The sequence below is a fragment of the Mandrillus leucophaeus genome, unplaced genomic scaffold (assembly GCF_000951045.1).
Source record: "Mandrillus leucophaeus isolate KB7577 unplaced genomic scaffold, Mleu.le_1.0 Scaffold257, whole genome shotgun sequence".
In the NCBI taxonomy this organism is placed as follows: domain Eukaryota; kingdom Metazoa; phylum Chordata; class Mammalia; order Primates; family Cercopithecidae; genus Mandrillus; species Mandrillus leucophaeus.
This window is the reverse complement of record NW_012102665.1, coordinates 519,040-536,441: the sequence shown is the minus strand read 5'-3', so window position 1 is coordinate 536,441 and position 17,402 is coordinate 519,040. Positions and strand designations below refer to the sequence as shown.

The 17,402-nt window shown below is 41.6% G+C and overlaps 1 protein-coding gene across 1 annotated transcript in view; it reads left to right on the top strand.

The window, feature by feature from the left end:
* Window positions 1-17,402, top strand: part of PPP4R1 (protein phosphatase 4, regulatory subunit 1) — a 53,444-nt gene that overhangs the window by 30,676 nt on the left and 5,366 nt on the right. The window contains exons 9-16 of the mRNA XM_011983928.1: window positions 2,464-2,636; window positions 3,935-4,030; window positions 6,373-6,558; window positions 8,470-8,631; window positions 12,720-12,820; window positions 15,731-15,851; window positions 15,940-16,074; window positions 16,781-16,922. Of these exons, the coding sequence (XP_011839318.1) occupies window positions 2,464-2,636; window positions 3,935-4,030; window positions 6,373-6,558; window positions 8,470-8,631; window positions 12,720-12,820; window positions 15,731-15,851; window positions 15,940-16,074; window positions 16,781-16,922 (1,116 nt within the window). The remainder of the gene's footprint in view (window positions 1-2,463; window positions 2,637-3,934; window positions 4,031-6,372; window positions 6,559-8,469; window positions 8,632-12,719; window positions 12,821-15,730; window positions 15,852-15,939; window positions 16,075-16,780; window positions 16,923-17,402) is intronic.

Sequence of the window (17,402 nt, the reverse complement as noted above, 5' to 3'; positions counted from 1 at the left end):
AGGGAGGCTGAGGCAGGAGAATTGCTTGAACCCAGGAGGCAGGGGTGGCAGTAAGCCAAGATTGTACCACTGTACTCCAGCCTGGGTGACAGAGCAAGACTCCCATCTCAAAAAAAAAAAAAAAAAAAAAAATCTGTTGTTTGGTGTAGCTACCTTAGTGGCTTCAGAAATTTTAGCTAGATCTTCCGAATAACTTGCTGCAGCTTTACCTAAGCACTGGCTGCTTCACCTTGCACTTCTGTGCTGTGGAGATGGCTCCATTCCTTGAACTTCATGAACCAACCTCTGCTAACTTTCAGCTTTTCTTCTCAGCTTCCTAAACTCTCTCAGCCGTTACAGAATTGAAGCCAGTTAGGGCCTTGCTCTGAATTAGATTTTGGCTTAAGAGAACATTGTGGCTGATTTGATTTCTGTCCAGACCACTCAAACTTTCTGCATATCAGCAATAAAGTTGTTGTTCCTTCTTCTTTGTGTGTGTGGAGTAGCACTTTTAATGTCCTTCAAGAACTTTTCCGTCTGCATTTATAAATTGGCTAACTGATGCAAGTGGCCTAGCTTTTGGGCTTTCTTGGCTTTTGACATGTCTTCCTCACTAAGCTTAATCATTTCTGGCTTTGGATTTAAAGTGAGAGATGTGTTACTCTTCCTTTCACTTGAACTCTTAGGGGCTACTGTTGGGTTATTTATTAATTGGCCCAATTTTAATATTGTTGAGTCTCAGGGAATAGGGAGACAGGAGAGAGATGGGTAGAGAAGGTCGGTAGAGCTGTGAGAACACACATATTTATCATTTAAGTTTGCTGTCTTGTCTGTCTTGTACAGCTAGTTAGCACCTCCCAAAACAATTACAATAGTAATATCAAAGATCACTGATCACAGATCACCATATCAGATATAACAATAATGAAAAAGATGGACATAGTACAAGAATTACCAACATGCAGTACAGAGGCACAGAGTAAACACATGCTATTGGAAAAATAGCACTGATAAACTTGCTAAATGTAAGCTTGCCACAGACCTTCAGTTTATAAAAAGTACAGTATCAAGCCCGGCATGGTGGTGTGTGCCTGTAGTCCCAACCACTCAGGAGGCCGAGGCTGAAAGATTGCTTGAGCCCAGGGGTTCATTGCTTCAGTGAGCTATGATCATGCCTTGTGAATAGCTTTCTGCAGGTAACTACAACCTGGGCAAAATAGTGAGACCTCACCTCTTTAAAGAAAAAAAAAAGGAAAAGTGTAGTATCTACGAAGTGCAATAAAACAGGGTGTGCCTGCACTTTCCAGTGAACAAAATGGATGGGGGATGATACACGCGCACACCGACACACCATGCACTTTATATGGGACAAAACGTTTTAACGTTTCTTTCTTGTACAGTCTGTTTTTGAGTACTGTTTTGGTTTGGCTTGGGAGTGATCCCAAAAGGGAGTGGCTGAAGTGATTAAAAGGGTTGGTGAAAATTGCAGCCGAAATTCTGAAGATAATGAAAATATTCCACCGCAACTTTTGTGAGTGAACACGTTCAGTTTTCTTAAGTTAGCAAGTAATGACCTAATGGACTAGAACCTCATCCTGTATGTTTCTTGCATGTCTATTGTCAGACACTTAATATACTTAGATGAGAAATTTTATAAATGCTGCATCTTAATAGATTATCTTAATAAAAGTTACTGATTGTTTTGTTTAAAATGTTCATATTTTGAACATCGAAGTGGATTGTTACTTGGAATAAATGCTAAGCAATATTTTTTGCTAAATTTCTGATTTATCTGGGGAGCAGGAAGAATGCCTTATCTTAATTTCGAATCACCTTTGTAAGTAAGGTGCAACCCAAAACGTAGGCAATGCTAGTTGCCAGATTTTTGAACCCCTGCCTGGTAAGTTGTCCTTTTGGTTTGCTGTAAGCAAGACAGTGCTCATTTGGGATTGTTGTGTTTGGGAGAAGATACAATTCTCATTTTCAGAAAGAATTAGAGAGAAATAAGCAGTAGTAAGATGTGAGATGTTTAAATGTAACTGTGACAAGAATCTTTGTAATTACCATTGTTTTATGTTGGCAGGGTTTGTGTGACTGCTCTTCTGCTAAAATAGCTTAGTAAGTAAGACTTGTCAGTTTGATTCATGCACTACCAAAACATAGTTAACTTTTACTGAAATTGACTCCTTTTAATAAGCTGGAGGCAGCTCCAGCAACTAGATAGCATTTCTCTTTTCATACTAACGCAGAATAATGTACAGTAGCAGATAAACATTTTTAATCTCATGAAAGCATATTAGTTTTCTACTTTTTCTCTTGAAGGACTAATGATTTACCACAGTAGAAATTTTTTTCCAGCTTTTTGATTGCAGTGTCAAAAAAGTATACATTTCATTGATAACGTACAATGCAAATGGAGAACAGCCTTGTAAGGATATTGCAATTGTGGTTCTCACTTTGTCCGTTTCCTTATTTTGCCTGTAGCACAAGTGGAAGTGCTGTCCGCTGCACTGCGTGCTTCCAGCCTGGATGTACATGAAGAGACCATCAGTGTAGAAAAGAGAAGTGATTTGCAAGATGAACTGGGTATAAATGAGCTACCAAATTGTAAAATAAATCAAGAAGATTCTGTGCCTTTAATCAGCGATGCTGTTGAGGTAACAAACTCAGTATTTACCAAGTGAGAGTAGTTTGAATCAGAAGTCTTTCATTGGGGAATAGTTGTAGCTGATCACTTTTAGTTTGTATGTTCTGTTTGTTGCTGATTTTTTAGCTCTTCCTTTTGCATAAAGTAATTGTTTTCATCACATCCTGTCCTCGTGACATCAGTGTCATATGAAATGCCTGGAAAAGTAAATCCCACTTCTGTCTATATGACCATTTAGTAGACTCAATGTTAATGTAGCTCACTGCAGTGAAATAGTCTTACTGGAAACAAAGCCCTTTATCAAGAATAATTAACTCTTCCCTTTTCTTTTTGGAGAGGTGCTTTGTTTCTGATCGGACCATTTCACTGCAGCAAGCAACACAGTATTCTGAGCAGAAGATCGGGACTTGAGGCCATGTTGCGGAGGGCCAGTGACATTATCTGGACTCTGGAGTGTGAGGGTGGGTACTGATCCTAGCATCATCTTCACTTTGTACTTATAGCTGTTCTCTGTGATCCTTCCCTAATTTCCTGCTGCATCTCCATCAAGCCAGCATTATTTGGTGTCAGTGCTACTTGGCCATTATTTATATAAATGGGGAGAAGGAATGCACCACCGATTGCCAGAGTCGCATGGTCACAGATCATAGTGGCTTGAATGAGAAGCTCAGGAAAGAGTACCTGCACACACTGGGGACGGCAAGAGGGTTCTTAGAGCTTTAGTGCATTTCTGTTTTGATTCCTGTTAGATGGCATGTGGTATAGTTAGAAGTCTGTATGATACCACTGCTTTGGATTGAAACCCTGACTATTTATTGGAGATTTGAATAGTATTAATATATCTGCATCTTAGAAGGTGTTTATGTTGTTGTTGTTGTTACTGTTTTTGGCTGTTAACATATACATAATTTGTGAAATTAGATACTAACAGCCAAGAATAGAAATAGAAGAAAAACTGCATATGACACTCCATGGTCTCTAAAACAATGGATCAAAAGAATCCTCTCAGTACTATTTCATAAATAAGCTAATTTGAGCTGTTTGGACCATTTCAAAATTACTTTCAAATATTGTTTTTAATTACTCTCATTTTTCTGGAGTTGTTTTTCACACATTTGACAAGCTATTCAGCAAGTTAGGTTTAAAGTAGGGAAAGTTCTTAGGTATGGCTATAAGCTTTTAAAAACATGAGGCATGTATGTGTTTATTACTTTTGGCAGTCTTGTAGGTAAGTAACTTAGTGTAAGATAGCTTAAATGAAGATGTGCAGCTGGGACAGCTCTTTAAGTAGTTATTTTTTCCTGACAGAATATGGACTCCACTCTTCACTATATTCACAACGATTCAGACTTGAGCAACAATAGCAGTTTTAGCCCTGATGAGGAAAGGAGAACTAAAGTACAAGTAAGTGACCAAAAAATGTGTTCTTTCAGGGGTGTGTTCCTAATTCCTCTTTTAGAGCCCATTTCTGACCTAATTTGCCCCTTCTTTATGATGAGTGTTCTAAAAATTATGACTAGTGTGTCATATTTTCTATAAGGAAATTGAAATAGTAGAGAGAGGAACGTGTAAGCACAAATCTTCCCTTTCCTACGTCTGTGATCCCATTCTTCATTCAGAGCGACCACAGTCACACACCTTGTTATCTTCCTTCATGTATTTTCATGGGCACATAAACATACACATGTGCCCCTTTTTATCATTCAAGACAACTGTGGTCATCCCATCCTAGGTATTTCCTCTTGTTCACATTGCCAATAATTATAAAATACAGCTCGATTTCAGAGATGAAAATAGGAAAAAATATGAAAATTTTGAAGTGCCGTCAGTAACAAGCTGCAGGAAAACTGTGCTCACGGAATCATTGGAATGTGATAGCTATGCCTTGCCTTGCTCTTTTCTTTTCTAACAATCTGACCTGGTGATCTCTCCTGTAAACACACTAGGACTCCCTCACCTTCACAGCAGCACAGCCCAGTGTACATGCCACACCTGTGGTCTCCATTGTAAGAAGGCTCTGTGGGAGATGCTACTTGTAGTTTCACTTTGATGCTATAAGCAGTGCTACATTCACTGTGACTGTCTAGATGTGTTGTTTGCTTCTAGGACTTTATTATTATTATTATTAGAGATGGAGTCTCACTCTGTCACCCAGGCTAGAGTGCAGTGGCACCATCTCAGCTTACTGCAACCTCCGCCTCCTGAGTTCAAACAATTCTCCTGCCTCAGCCTCCCAAGCAGCTGGGACTACAGTTGCGAGCCACCAGGCCCAGCTAGTTTTTTTGTATTTTTAGTAGAGACAGTGTTTCGCCATGTTGGCCAGGCTGGTCACGAACTCCTCCTGACCTCAAGTGATCCACCCACCTTGGCCTCCTAAAGTGCTGCGATTACAGGCATGAGCCACCGCGCCTGGCCTTAGGACTATATGATTATTGTTAGAAGTAGATTTCCCAGATCAAATGGTGTATTTATTTTGTTGTTGTTGTTGTTAGAGATGGGATCTCAGCTCTGTCACCCAGACTGGAGTGCAGTGGCGAGATCACAGCTCATTGCAGCCTCGAACTCCTGGGCTCAAGCAATCGACCCTTCTGCCTCATCCCCCCTGCTAGCTGGGACTACAGATGTGCACCACCACATGTAGCCAATTTTTATTTATTAAAAATGAAATCAGTATTCAAAACAATAGTGTTTTGAAACATGCTTTTCCCCACTTATAGACATTTTCAGTATTTCACATCTCATTTTAATGAGTTTATTTCCATTTTCATTCTGTGTATGTGGGTAATTAGTTTATGTAGCTCAAAATTCAAGATACTTAGCAGGCATTTATTGACATTCCCTTCTCAGTTTTTCTTCTCCACTTGTCCATTTTGCTTCCTGAGATACAACCATTTTTACCTTTCTTTTATATCCTTCCACAGCTATATTATACACACCTAAGCAAGATTGCAAATATGTTCTTCTTTTCCTCACATATATACAAATAATTAGACATGTGCACTTCAATTTTGTGTGAATAATTGCTTAAATTTTCATCTAAAGAAGACAAGTTTTTATTTTTGTTTTGAGACAGTCTCACTCTATGGCCCAGGCTGGAGTACAGTGGAGCTCTCACGGCTCACTGCAGCTTCCGCTTCCCTGGGCTCAAGTGATCGTCCCACCTCAGCTTCCCGAGTAGCTGGAACTACAGGTGTGAGCCAGCACACCTGGCTGATATTTTAAATTTTTTGTAGAGACAGGGTTTCACCATGTTGCCCAGCCTGGGCTGAAGTGATCCATCCTCCTTGGCTTCTCAAAGTGCCGGAATTACAGGTGTGAGCCACTGTGCCTGGCTGGTTTTTGCTTTTTTAATGAACATGTTGCAAATCATGCAGAGCACCTGTCATTCTGCATTTGCTGGGTTATAACAAACATTGTCATCTCTGCCTACATTTAAAGGTGCTGGTGTTATTTTAATACGTCTTTTTAATTTAGTAATTAATTCTAATTTTCCTTTGAACTGAGATGTTACTCATTATTCTCCTAGAGTTGCTTTTGCTTTTATTTGTTCATATATGTTTCCCTTAGCATGTTTTTTGTATCTCTTAGTTATTAGATACCTGAAAATTTGACATTGGTATTTCTCAACTATTTGAGATGCTATGTTAAAATCTATATATTTAAAAATAATTTTGCCCAATTTATGTCTAAACTGCTCAAAATGCATCTCAACTGCTCAGTCACTGTGGTTTCTCTTTCTCCATTAGGATGTTGTACCTCAGGCGCTGTTAGATCAGTATTTATCTATGACTGACCCTTCTCGTGCACAGACGGTTGACACGGAAATTGCTAAGCACTGTGCATACAGCCTCCCCGGTGTGGCCTTGACACTCGGAAGACAGAATTGGCACTGCCTGAGAGAGACGTATGAGACTCTGGCCTCAGACATGCAGGTGAGTAAAGCAGTTAAAGAATTAGCAGAATGTGCACGTGGAAGGCACAGTGCTTTGCTTTTCATAACCTAAAGAATTTCTGTTCGTGTTCTAGCATGTTCTTAGTGTTACAGGAAATTATGTATGGAAGAGCTTAAGAGTAATAACAGAGCATGTTCTTTTTGCACTGTCAGAGTCTCACAGTTTGGCGGCTTCATTTTTATCTAAAGCGTTAGAAATTGTTAGCACATTCAACATGCCTACATTCCTAACTTAAAATGTGTTATTATCTAGAGTTTATCTGTAAATTAATTGTTGAGAATATAGGATTTAATTTTTCACCTAGAAATAGTATTATAAATGCTTATTTGATTTTTCACACTAGATCTCAAGATATTTGTTTAAACTGTAGTAGAACTGTAGTATTACTAGCGAGTGTGAAGTTCTGGGCCCCGCGTGCCTTGGGCATTGCAGTACAGACAGGAGAAGTTCTGTGGTTCTTGCTCTCTCCTCGTCCCCACACACCACCCCCACCCCCTTTCAACAGAACACACAAGGTAAACCTTTGCTTCAGGTCATTTTGTCTGGACATCTGTGACTTTCGTGTGACCTCTTCCCAGGCTTGATGACCTAACCTGCCCTGCCAGGCTGATTTCTATATAAACAAAGTTTGCCCCTCTTTGAACACACCCGTTCCTTCAGTGAAGTTGATCTCTCAGTTATTAAAAAAAAAAAGCAGTCTCATTAGGCTAATTTGTACTGAAATGTAATGACTTTTCCTTAAACTTCTAAGTAATTATTATATTTTTCAGGGAATCAGTGGTGTTGACTCAGCAAGTTCTAAGTGGGAAGTAATCTTGATAGGTCAAGTTCCTCCTTTGACCTATGAGGTTAGAAAAGCCGGGCCCAGGAGAAGTGAATTTATCTGTGTTCATACACTTCTTCAGTGCTGCATCTGGTCATGGAACCACAAAGGCCCAATTTCCATAGAGTGCTTTGTCCTGTGTATTCGTGTTTTCAGTCTTTATTCCACAGAACTGTAGGGTTCCCGTGGGATAAATCTCCAGGGGCACCTGGGTGACTCTGACGGCTCGGAGTCTGGACTAGCAGTTCTTTCTCTCTGCTGCCCCCCTCTTCCATGAGAACATCTCTGCCTTCATCTGTTTTATATGTTGAACTTAGGTGTAAAATTTGATTTCAAGAGTGGATTCTGGGTGGAAGGGAAAGGAAATAAAATGTTTGCTCTAAACTGTTTCTCTTTAGGTAAAGTTTTAAGTTACTGTGTGAAAAATTAAGGCAGCATGGAGAAAAGGATGTTTTTAACTTAAAATTATTATAAATGCAACACATTTCTGTTGAGGGTTTCTTTTCCAAGGCTGTATGCAGATTTCCCTAGTCTTGTATTTCTTAAATTGCCAATTCCTTAAGAACAAATTTTATTGTTCTGTTTTGTTTTTCTTAATCCAAGGTGTGGCTGTACCGGAATCTGAAGGGGGACGGTAAACTGGGGAGGGTGCTAGAGAGCCTTTGGTCCATGTGCAGCCTCAGCTCATCGGCGTGTTCTAGCATGTATTTAGTGTTACAGGAAATTATGTATGGAAGAGCGTGAGAGTAATAACAGAGCATGTTCTTTTCGCACGGTCAGAGTCAGGGTCCGACATTCAGAGAACTACAAAAACTTAATGATTTCTGAGCATTTTTTCCTCATGAGTGAAAGGAAGATAATACATACTGGGCAGGGATTTAAGATTTTTCTGTTATACTTTTCAATGCATAATTTAGGCATTTAAAATTAGTATCTGTTATTACTATTCTGATTTAATGTTTTGAGATTAGTGACATTCATATATAAATTAGCCTTCGTATATTGCCTAAAGGTTGAGGTACTGAGTACTTTGTGGTCAGCTTACTAATGTGTTTTCGTTTCTGCAGTGGAAAGTTCGACGAACTCTAGCATTCTCCATCCACGAGCTTGCAGTTATTCTTGGAGATCAGTTGACAGCTGCAGATCTGGTTCCAATTTTTAATGGATTTTTAAAAGACCTCGATGAAGTCAGGATAGGTGTCCTTAAACACTTGCATGATTTTCTGAAGGTAACTTTTAAATTCTTTTGCAGAAAAGCACAACAAAATTCTGCTGTAAATCTAAATCTTTATCTTCTGCTAGCACCAAGAGAGGTTTCTGTGTGTTCCTATGTAAGAAAGTATGGCCATAAGTTTATGTTAAGATGTGACTTAAAAAAGAAATAGTTCCATAATTATACTTTCACTTTTAAAACAGTATTAGATGATAGTGCTTTTTTTTTTTGAGACGGAGTCTCACTCTGTCGCCCAGGCTGGAGTGCAGTGGCGGGATCTCAGCTCACTGCAAGCTCTGCCTCCCGGATTTACGCCATTCTCCTGCCTCAGCCTCCCGAGTAGCTGGGACTACAGGCGCCCGCCACCTCGCCCGGCTAGTTTTTTGTATTTTTTAGTAGAGACAGGGTTTCATTGGGTTAGCCAGGATGGTCTCGATCTCCTGACCTCGTGATCCGCCCGTCTTGGCCTCCCAAAGTGCTGGGATTACAGGCTTGAGCCACCGCGCCCGGCCTGATGATAGTTTGCAGACGTTTGTACCTTTTTATTTTTCAAAATTATTGAATGAAATATATGTTAAAAAAAAAAAAAAAAAACCATTAGCTGCAGTCATCCCTCAGTATGTGCAGGGGGAATGGTTCCAGGTCCCCCATGCACACTCAAATCCATGCAGTACTCCAGTCCTGTGGAACCCGCGTGTAGGAAAAGTCCGCCCTCCATGTACTCCGGCTTTGCATCCAGGAATCCTGTATTTTCAATCCTCACTGGGTTGGGACAGACAATTCCGTATAAGTGGACTGATGCAGTTCACACCCCTGTTGTTGAAGGTCAGCTGTGTATTAAGTTTGGAGGCTTTATGTGGTATTCCAGGAGTCCGAGAATTTACGTTTAGCCCTCACTACTTTAAGAGCTGTTATCTCCAAAGTGAATAGCCTTGATTTTTTACAAATTGTTTAATCCTGGAGTACTGTTGTTTTTCTTAGACTTTAGCCTTGAAATTGATTCTGATAATTCTAAGGCTTGAGTGATAGAAGTAATTGGAGTCCTCCCTTTTAAAAAACATTGAGACTGGGCACAGTGGCTCACGCCTGTAATCCCAGCACTTTGGGAGGCCGAGGCAGGCAGATCACTTGAGGTCAGGAGGTCGAGACCAGCCTGGCCAACATAGTGAAGCGCTGTCTCTACTAAAATACAAAAAATTAGCTGGGCGTGGTGGTAGGCACCTGTAGTCTCAGCCACTCAGGAGGCTGAGGCAGGAGAATCGCTTGAGCCTGGGAGATGGAGGTTGCAGTGAGCTAAGATCGTAGGTACTGCAGCCTGGGGTACAGAGCAAGACTCCATCTCAAAAAAGTAAAAAACAAAAACATTGAGACCTATATTTTATGTAGATCATATTGAAATTTTTCTTTCTTTTCTTTTTTCTTTTTTTTTTTTTTTTTGAGACAGATTCTTGCTGTCACCAGGCTGGAGTGCAGTGGCATGATCTTGGCTCACTGCAACCTCCGCCTCCCAGGTTCAAGTGATTCTCCTGCCTCAGCCTCCAGAGTAGCTGGGACTACAGGTGCGTGCCACCACACCTGGCTGGTTTTTTGTTTTGTTTTGTTTTGTTTTTTTTAGTAGAGATGGGGTTTCACCATGTTAACCAGGATGGTCTTGATCTGACCTCATGATCCGCCCGCCTCAGCCTCCCAAAGTGCTGGGATTACAGGCGTGAGCCACCACGCCTGGCCTGAAATTTTTCTAATTGTCCCAGTATTGTCCTTTTTAGTTTTTCTCTGCCTAATTTTGAATCCCATAAAGTACATATTAAATTTAAATGTTATGTTTCTTTAGTCCTCTTAAATCTAGGTGTCACTGGCATTTTTGAGGAGTCCAAACCAGTTGTTTTACAGAATTACCCTCAATTTGAATTTACACAATTTGATTCTGGGTAAGCAAGGTTTTTTTGCAGACATGTTAACCTGTGTAGGTTTTCATGCATTTTTCTGAATGTGTCACATCAGGGCTAATGTGATGTTGGCTCTTCCCATCATTGGTGACGAGAAGGCTGGCAATTCCATTATAAAATGACCTTTCACCTTTTGTGGTTAATAGAGAATTGGTGAGGTGATACTTTAGAACTCTGAGTATCTTTTTCTCTAGAGTCCTTCACCAGTGCTCTCATAGCCAGGCATCTGTACATGGTTCTTACCTGAATCAGTTAACTGTGTTGGTTGTGAAAGAGTGATTTTCTATTTTCATAATTCTGTTTTTTTTTTATTAATTAACTTATTTTGAGACAGGGTCTCACTCTGTTGCCGAGGCTGGAGTGTAATGGTGTGATCATGGCTCACTGCAGCCTCCACCTCTCCCAGCTCAGATGATCCTCCCACCTCAGCCTCCTGAGTAGCTGAGGCCACAGGCGCACTACCACACCCAGCTGAGTTTTGTATCTTTTGTAGAGACGGGGTTTCGCTGTGTTGTCCAGGCTGGTCTTGAACTCCTGGGCTCAAGTGATCTGCCCCGACTTAGCCTCCCAAAGTTCTGGGATTACAGGTATGAGCCACTATGCTCGGCCATTCCTTCTGTTTTTATTAAGTAACATTCCTGTGTAAAATAACCTGTGCCTTCTCTCCCTCCCCGGTTTCAAAAGTTGTTTTAGTATTGGTGTGGACTCTAGGATTTAAAAAATTCAATGTAATGCAATCCATTTCTGTCATTTGTTTTGAGCATCAAATTTGACTAGTGGGGACCCCTTAAAGCTGCCTCTTGTGTACTTTGATTTGTCCTTTTATTTTTAAGCGTATCAACACTTGCAGTTTCAACTTTCCCTTTCCCTGTCCCAGCCTGGAGTCAGCTGTTTCTCCAAGGAACTGTGGTCCTTTTTAGTGGAGAATGGTCCTTAGAAACTGAGATCCAGGCACTGGAAGTGCTTATTGCTCCTGGGCTGTCATTTCGTTTAGGTCTTTTCAGGAGATAGTAGCTGGGAGGTGTGTACTTTTTTTTTTTTTTTTTTTTAATTACTAACTTCGTACTGTTAAGAACTACTTCCATTTCAATACTGTTTCCTCTCTTTTCTTCACTTTATATATTTTTTTCCTTTTACTCCTGGTAAAAAGTCTGTTCTTAACAACATTAATGTATAATACTTAGTTGTGGCTGGGCGCAGTGGCCTGTAATCCCAGCACTTTGGGAGGCCAAGGCAGGCGGATCACTTGAGGTCAGGAGATCGAGACTACCCTGGCTAACACGGTGAAACCTCATCTCTACTAAAGATACAAAAAATAGGCTGGGTGTGGTGGCGGGTGCCCATAGTCCCAGCTACTCGGGAGGCTGAGGCAGGAGAATCGCTTGAACCTGGGAGGCGAAGGTTGCAGTGAGCCAAGATCACACCACTGCATTCCAACCTGAATGACAGAGTGAGACTGTCTCAAAAAAAAAAAAAAGTTTGCTCAGTTCCACAACATAAATGAAATAGTTTCAGAGTTACTCCACCAATAATAATTCCCACATCAAATCAGCTACGTAATATTCAGGACTTCCTGGCACATTCTGTCCTTAGACTGTCTCTTGAAGATGTGTGATCACTCAGTTCACACTTTGGCTTTTTTTCCCTGTGATTGGTTTCCGTCTGATGTACAGTTAGGTTGCTTTACTTCCCCCTTTAAATATTTATAGAGCAGCTATTGGGATACATTTCTTTATTTTTTTTCTCTCAACAAATAATGCCTGCTCTGTGCTGTCACAGTGCCACACGCGGGGCTTACACACGTGGTTAAGAGCATAATTACTGCCTTAAGTGGGGCCATGGCAACAAGGATGTCATATGAATAAAGGGGGGCAAGTCCTGTAATCAAGCTGTGCCCGGCGTACTGTGGGGTTGAGTGTGGCTCATTGATAGGCACAAGGAACAAAGATTTCCAGACAAGATGGTGATTCCTGAAGGCAAATGGAGTTATTCAAGGAAAAATAAACTTAATACCAAATTTAAAACATTTAAATACAACTACTACATTTCCTTTTCAGAAGAATTAACCATATTGCTTACAGTCTGTTTTTACACACTCTAATAAAAGAAATAATGTCTGTACCTTGTCCTGGTAAATATTTTTATTTTGTTACTTTAGCTTCTTCATATTGACAAAAGAAGAGAGTATCTTTATCAACTTCAGGAGTTTTTGGTGACAGATAACAGTAGAAATTGGCGGTTTCGAGCTGAACTGGCTGAGTAAGTTCTAACAGTTTATTAGATTATATTTTGGAGGGGTATATATTTACTTCATTTTTACCTTCTCTCAGTTTCATTACTTTGTGTAGATCCAAGTTTCTATGTGGTGTTCTAGCCCTTTAACGCTTCCTGTAATACATGTCTTACTGTCAGTGAATTTCCTCAACTTTTTTTTTTTCCTGAAAATGTCTTTAGTTCATTTTTATATTATTTTTATCATGGCGAAATACACATAGCCAAATTTGCTCTTGATGACATTTAGTACATTCACAGTGTTGTGGAACCATTCCCTCTATCTAGTTCTAAAATGTTAACCTCCCGAAAAGAAAAACGCATGTCCAATAAGCATCTACTTACTATCTATGGATTTGCCTATTGTGGACATGTCATGCAAGTGGAATCATACCACATGTGGCCTTTTGTGCTTGGTTTCTTCATCTAACACTGCTTTCAGTTGTCCCTCCATATTGTATCCTCTAGCTGAACTTGCCTCCCTTTTTGTGGTTGAGTAAATATTCCATTGTATGGATATACCACATTCATTTAGTGCATTCATCTGTTGAGGAACATTTGGGTTGGGTGTGTGGTCTTTTGTGAATAGTGCTGCTAGGAACGTTTATGTACAAGATTTAATCCTTGAAATCTGTTTTCAGTTATTTTGAGGTGGATTTGCAAGGCCATATGGTAATTCTGTGTTTAATTCATTGAGGAACTGCCAGACTTTTCCACAACAGCTGTACCATTTTACATTCCCATCAGCAACGTGTGGGAGTTCCAATTTCTCTATGTCCTCACTAACACCTATTTTCCTATTAAATTTTAAAAATATTTCTAAATTGGCCAAATAATAATTGTGCATATTTACAAGGTATGTAATGATGTTGCAATACATATTGGATAGTGGTTAGATAAGAGCAATTAGCATATCACATCACTCGCTTATCATTGATAGCTGTTCTGATGGGCGTGGAACAGCACCTCGTTGTGGTATGATTCGCATTTCCCTAATGACTAATGATGTTGAACACTTTTTCATAAGCCTGTTAACCATTTGTGTATATTTTGTGGAGAAATGTCTATCCAAGTCTCTTGCACATTTTTTAATTGGGTTGTTTATCTTAAGTTGTGTTGTTGAGTTGTAAGAGCTATTTATATATTCTGGATCATAGACCTCACGTGTATTTTCAGATGATGTCTTTGCTGAGTATGGGATGTGGGGCTGACAGTTTGTCTTTCAGTGTATTAAAAATGCCACTCCATTGAGTTCTGGCTTGCCCACTTCTGACTCGAAATGCACGCCTCCTCTTCCGCCATGTAGTGCCGGGATGTGAGTCCAGCTAGTCAGGATCAAGCTGGGCTTGCGTTTTGTCATTGCTGTGGTTACCTTCAGTGTATTTGGGGCTTCAGTTTTCCTCACTGTGGGCTGCCACTACCATTGCCGTTTGCTGAGGGTGGGAGCTGGGGCACCAGTGGTCTTGTAGTGCGAGTATTCCACCCAGGCTTTAGCTATACCTGCACCCCTGTGTAATGGGTGGGACCTCCTGTCTGTGCTTGGTCTCGGGCAGGACTTCCTGCAGCTCCTCCTAGAATAAGGAGCGTTAGTTCTCCTCTCCCCCAGTTGCAGCGTTTTTGCTGGCCCACAGGGTGGACAGGCTTTGGGCCCCTCCACCAGCAGGTTAAGCCTTTTGCTTTGTGTGAGCAAAGGGCCCAGTAGAGTGCTTGGTGATTCGTGGCTGTCCATCAGCCGCTTCTGCCTGCTATGAGACATCGCTCCTGTTTCTCCTGACTGTCCTTCTTGAAGCACCCATGGGAGGCAGGTACCCTGTGGAAGTCAGAAGGTCAGAAGGTTGCCTGGGGATGTGAGCTCCCTGTGTCGGGCACATATGGCTTTGCTTGAGCCACTCCGTGCTCGTGCCAGCCACCATCTGGCCCTGGGCAGCTGGCTACAATTCGAGCTGATTTCTCCCCACCCTGTTATGTGCTGGCAGGTGCCCTGTCCCTCCGGGCTCTGCTGAGGGGGAAAGTTAGGCTGTTTGGGTGCTTTGCAACCCCAGCTCTCTGATGGGCTCAAGAAAAGATCTTGAAGTTTATATAGCTTTTTCTACTGTAGGGTCAGTGACATTCTTGCAGTTTTCTGTATTCTAAGCAGAAACTGATGTCCTATTTGGAATTCTGATTTTGAACTTTGTCGAAAAGTACGTGTGTCTGTTTGAGGATGTATGTTTGTATACACAGGTGCATTGTCATGACTGCATAATCTACATTCATGTTACAGTTGACTTCCTGCTTATTAGAAATGTAAATCATCTTGAACATAAAATCTCAAAGGCAAAAGTCTCACATCCAAGGTATTTCTTCAAGGGCATCATTGAAGCCTTCAGGTTAGCTTGGTGGATGTCATGAAAGTCTCAGGGCCCCTCAGATGTGATGGGAAGGTCGCTGGAGGACACCCTCCCTCTGTTATCCCTAGCGAGTCCCTTCCAGGAAGGCTCCTCAGAGCCTCGACAGGTACACAGCAGACTCCCTGCCTCTGCGGGAACTTCTTACTGAGAAACTTGATTGTAGATGGAAGCTTCTCAGCACGTTCCAAACTGTAACCATGGATCAGTGTGGGCCATGTTCCAGTTGAACATACTAGGAAGTGCTTTGCTCTCTCCGTTCCCATGGATGCAGAGCTCTACGGCTTTTGTTTCCTTACACTCTACAGAACTTGAATAGCATGTGAGTGCGTTTCCAGATGCACAGAGACTGGAGGTGACTGTACAGGAGAGGTCCGCTTAGTCGCTCCTCTTTGCATGTGTTTGAGACAGGTGCTCCGTAATCCAGTATTGCAGATTATTTAAATGAGAACCTGGTTTCATTTGTCTCGCCGATTTTTAAACATTATCTTTTTGTAATTCCTTTTTGTAGACAGCTGATTTTACTTCTAGAGTTATATAGTCCCAGAGATGTTTATGACTATTTACGTCCCATTGCTCTGAATCTGTGTGCAGACAAGGTTTCTTCTGTTCGTTGGATTTCCTACAAGTTGGTATGTATTGAACTTTTAAAATTTTAGATCAGTAAACTCTAAGATCCTAGATTGGAAGCTGTTCCTCACTTCACACTCACCCTCCCAGGTCAGCGAGATGGTGAAGAAGCTGCACGCGGCAACACCGCCAACGTTCGGCGTGGACCTCATCAATGAACTTGTGGAGAACTTTGGCAGATGTCCCAAGTGGTCTGGTCGGCAAGCCTTTGTCTTTGTCTGCCAGGTAAGCGAGGCCCTGGGCTTACCTGTTTGTGAGTTTTTCTCCTAGAAGAATGTCTTCTTTGACTTCCTACCTCTCTCTCATCCTCTTCCTTATTCTTAAGAAACAGAACCTTACGGTAGCCTGGCTGTTTCTAGGATCACCTGTCCCCATTGTTGGGCATCTGCTGGCCCCTCCCTCCCAGCCAGCCAAGCCCCTTCTTACACTGGCACGCACCACGCACACCCCACGTGCCTGCTGTACATGCATGTTCCACACCACACACCACATGCCTGGAATGTGCGTGTTCTGCTCTACACACATTCAGATGTGTGCATGTGTACATTTGACAGTGCACATACAATGCGTGTTCCTCACTGCATATTATACAGGCATACATACATGTACCACACCACACACATACTGTGCACACATATGCCATACCACGGTTCCCACTAGAGGGTGCTCATGCCTGGGACCCAGAGCACAGGTGTGAAAATGAAAGTGTGAATGAACACTCTAGGTCTCCGTAGAGCAGTTTAAAACCTGTCTGTCCACGTGGGCAGTTAATTATGTAATTTTTTATTTGAGTTCCCAAGTACCTGGAATTTTGGTTAAAAAGCAGTAAGTAAAATTTGTGCCTGTGGTCACTCAGAGCTTTTGTTGGCCAGCAGTCGAGTTTTTGGCTGCATTGACAGAGAAGCCTAGAGCAGCTGTTTCTTTTCCCCAGACTGTCATTGAGGATGACTGCCTTCCCATGGACCAGTTTGCTGTGCATCTGATGCCACATCTGCTGACCTTAGCAAACGACAGGGTTCCTAACGTGCGAGTGCTGCTTGCAAAGACCTTAAGGCAAACTCTGCTAGAAAAAGGTAGGTAGTGACTCTACTAGAAGCGTGTGAGTAGAGAGGGAGGTCTGTCGACTGCGCTGATCAACAGATACCAAAGCAGAAGTATTGTCTGCTCAGAGAAAATAATCTGGTGGAAGGAAATATTTTAGTTGTTCTGGTGGTTCTCCCAAGAGGGCATGGAAGATGAAAGGGGTTTTTTAGCCCTCTACTGTTCAATTTGGAGTTTATCGTAGGCATGGATTATTTTTATCATTTAAAACTTAGCTTTTTTGTTTGCTTGATTTTTTGAGACTTAGTCTCATTCTGTCACCCAGACTTGAGTGCAGTGGTGCGATCTCAGCTCACTGCACCCTCTGCCTCCCATGTTCAAGCAACTCTTCTGCCTCAGCCTCCCCAATAGCTGGGATTACAGGTGCCTGCCACCACACCCAGCTAACTTTTTATCTTTTTAGTAGAGACGGGGTTTCACCATGTTGGCCATGTTGGCCAGGCTGGTCTCAA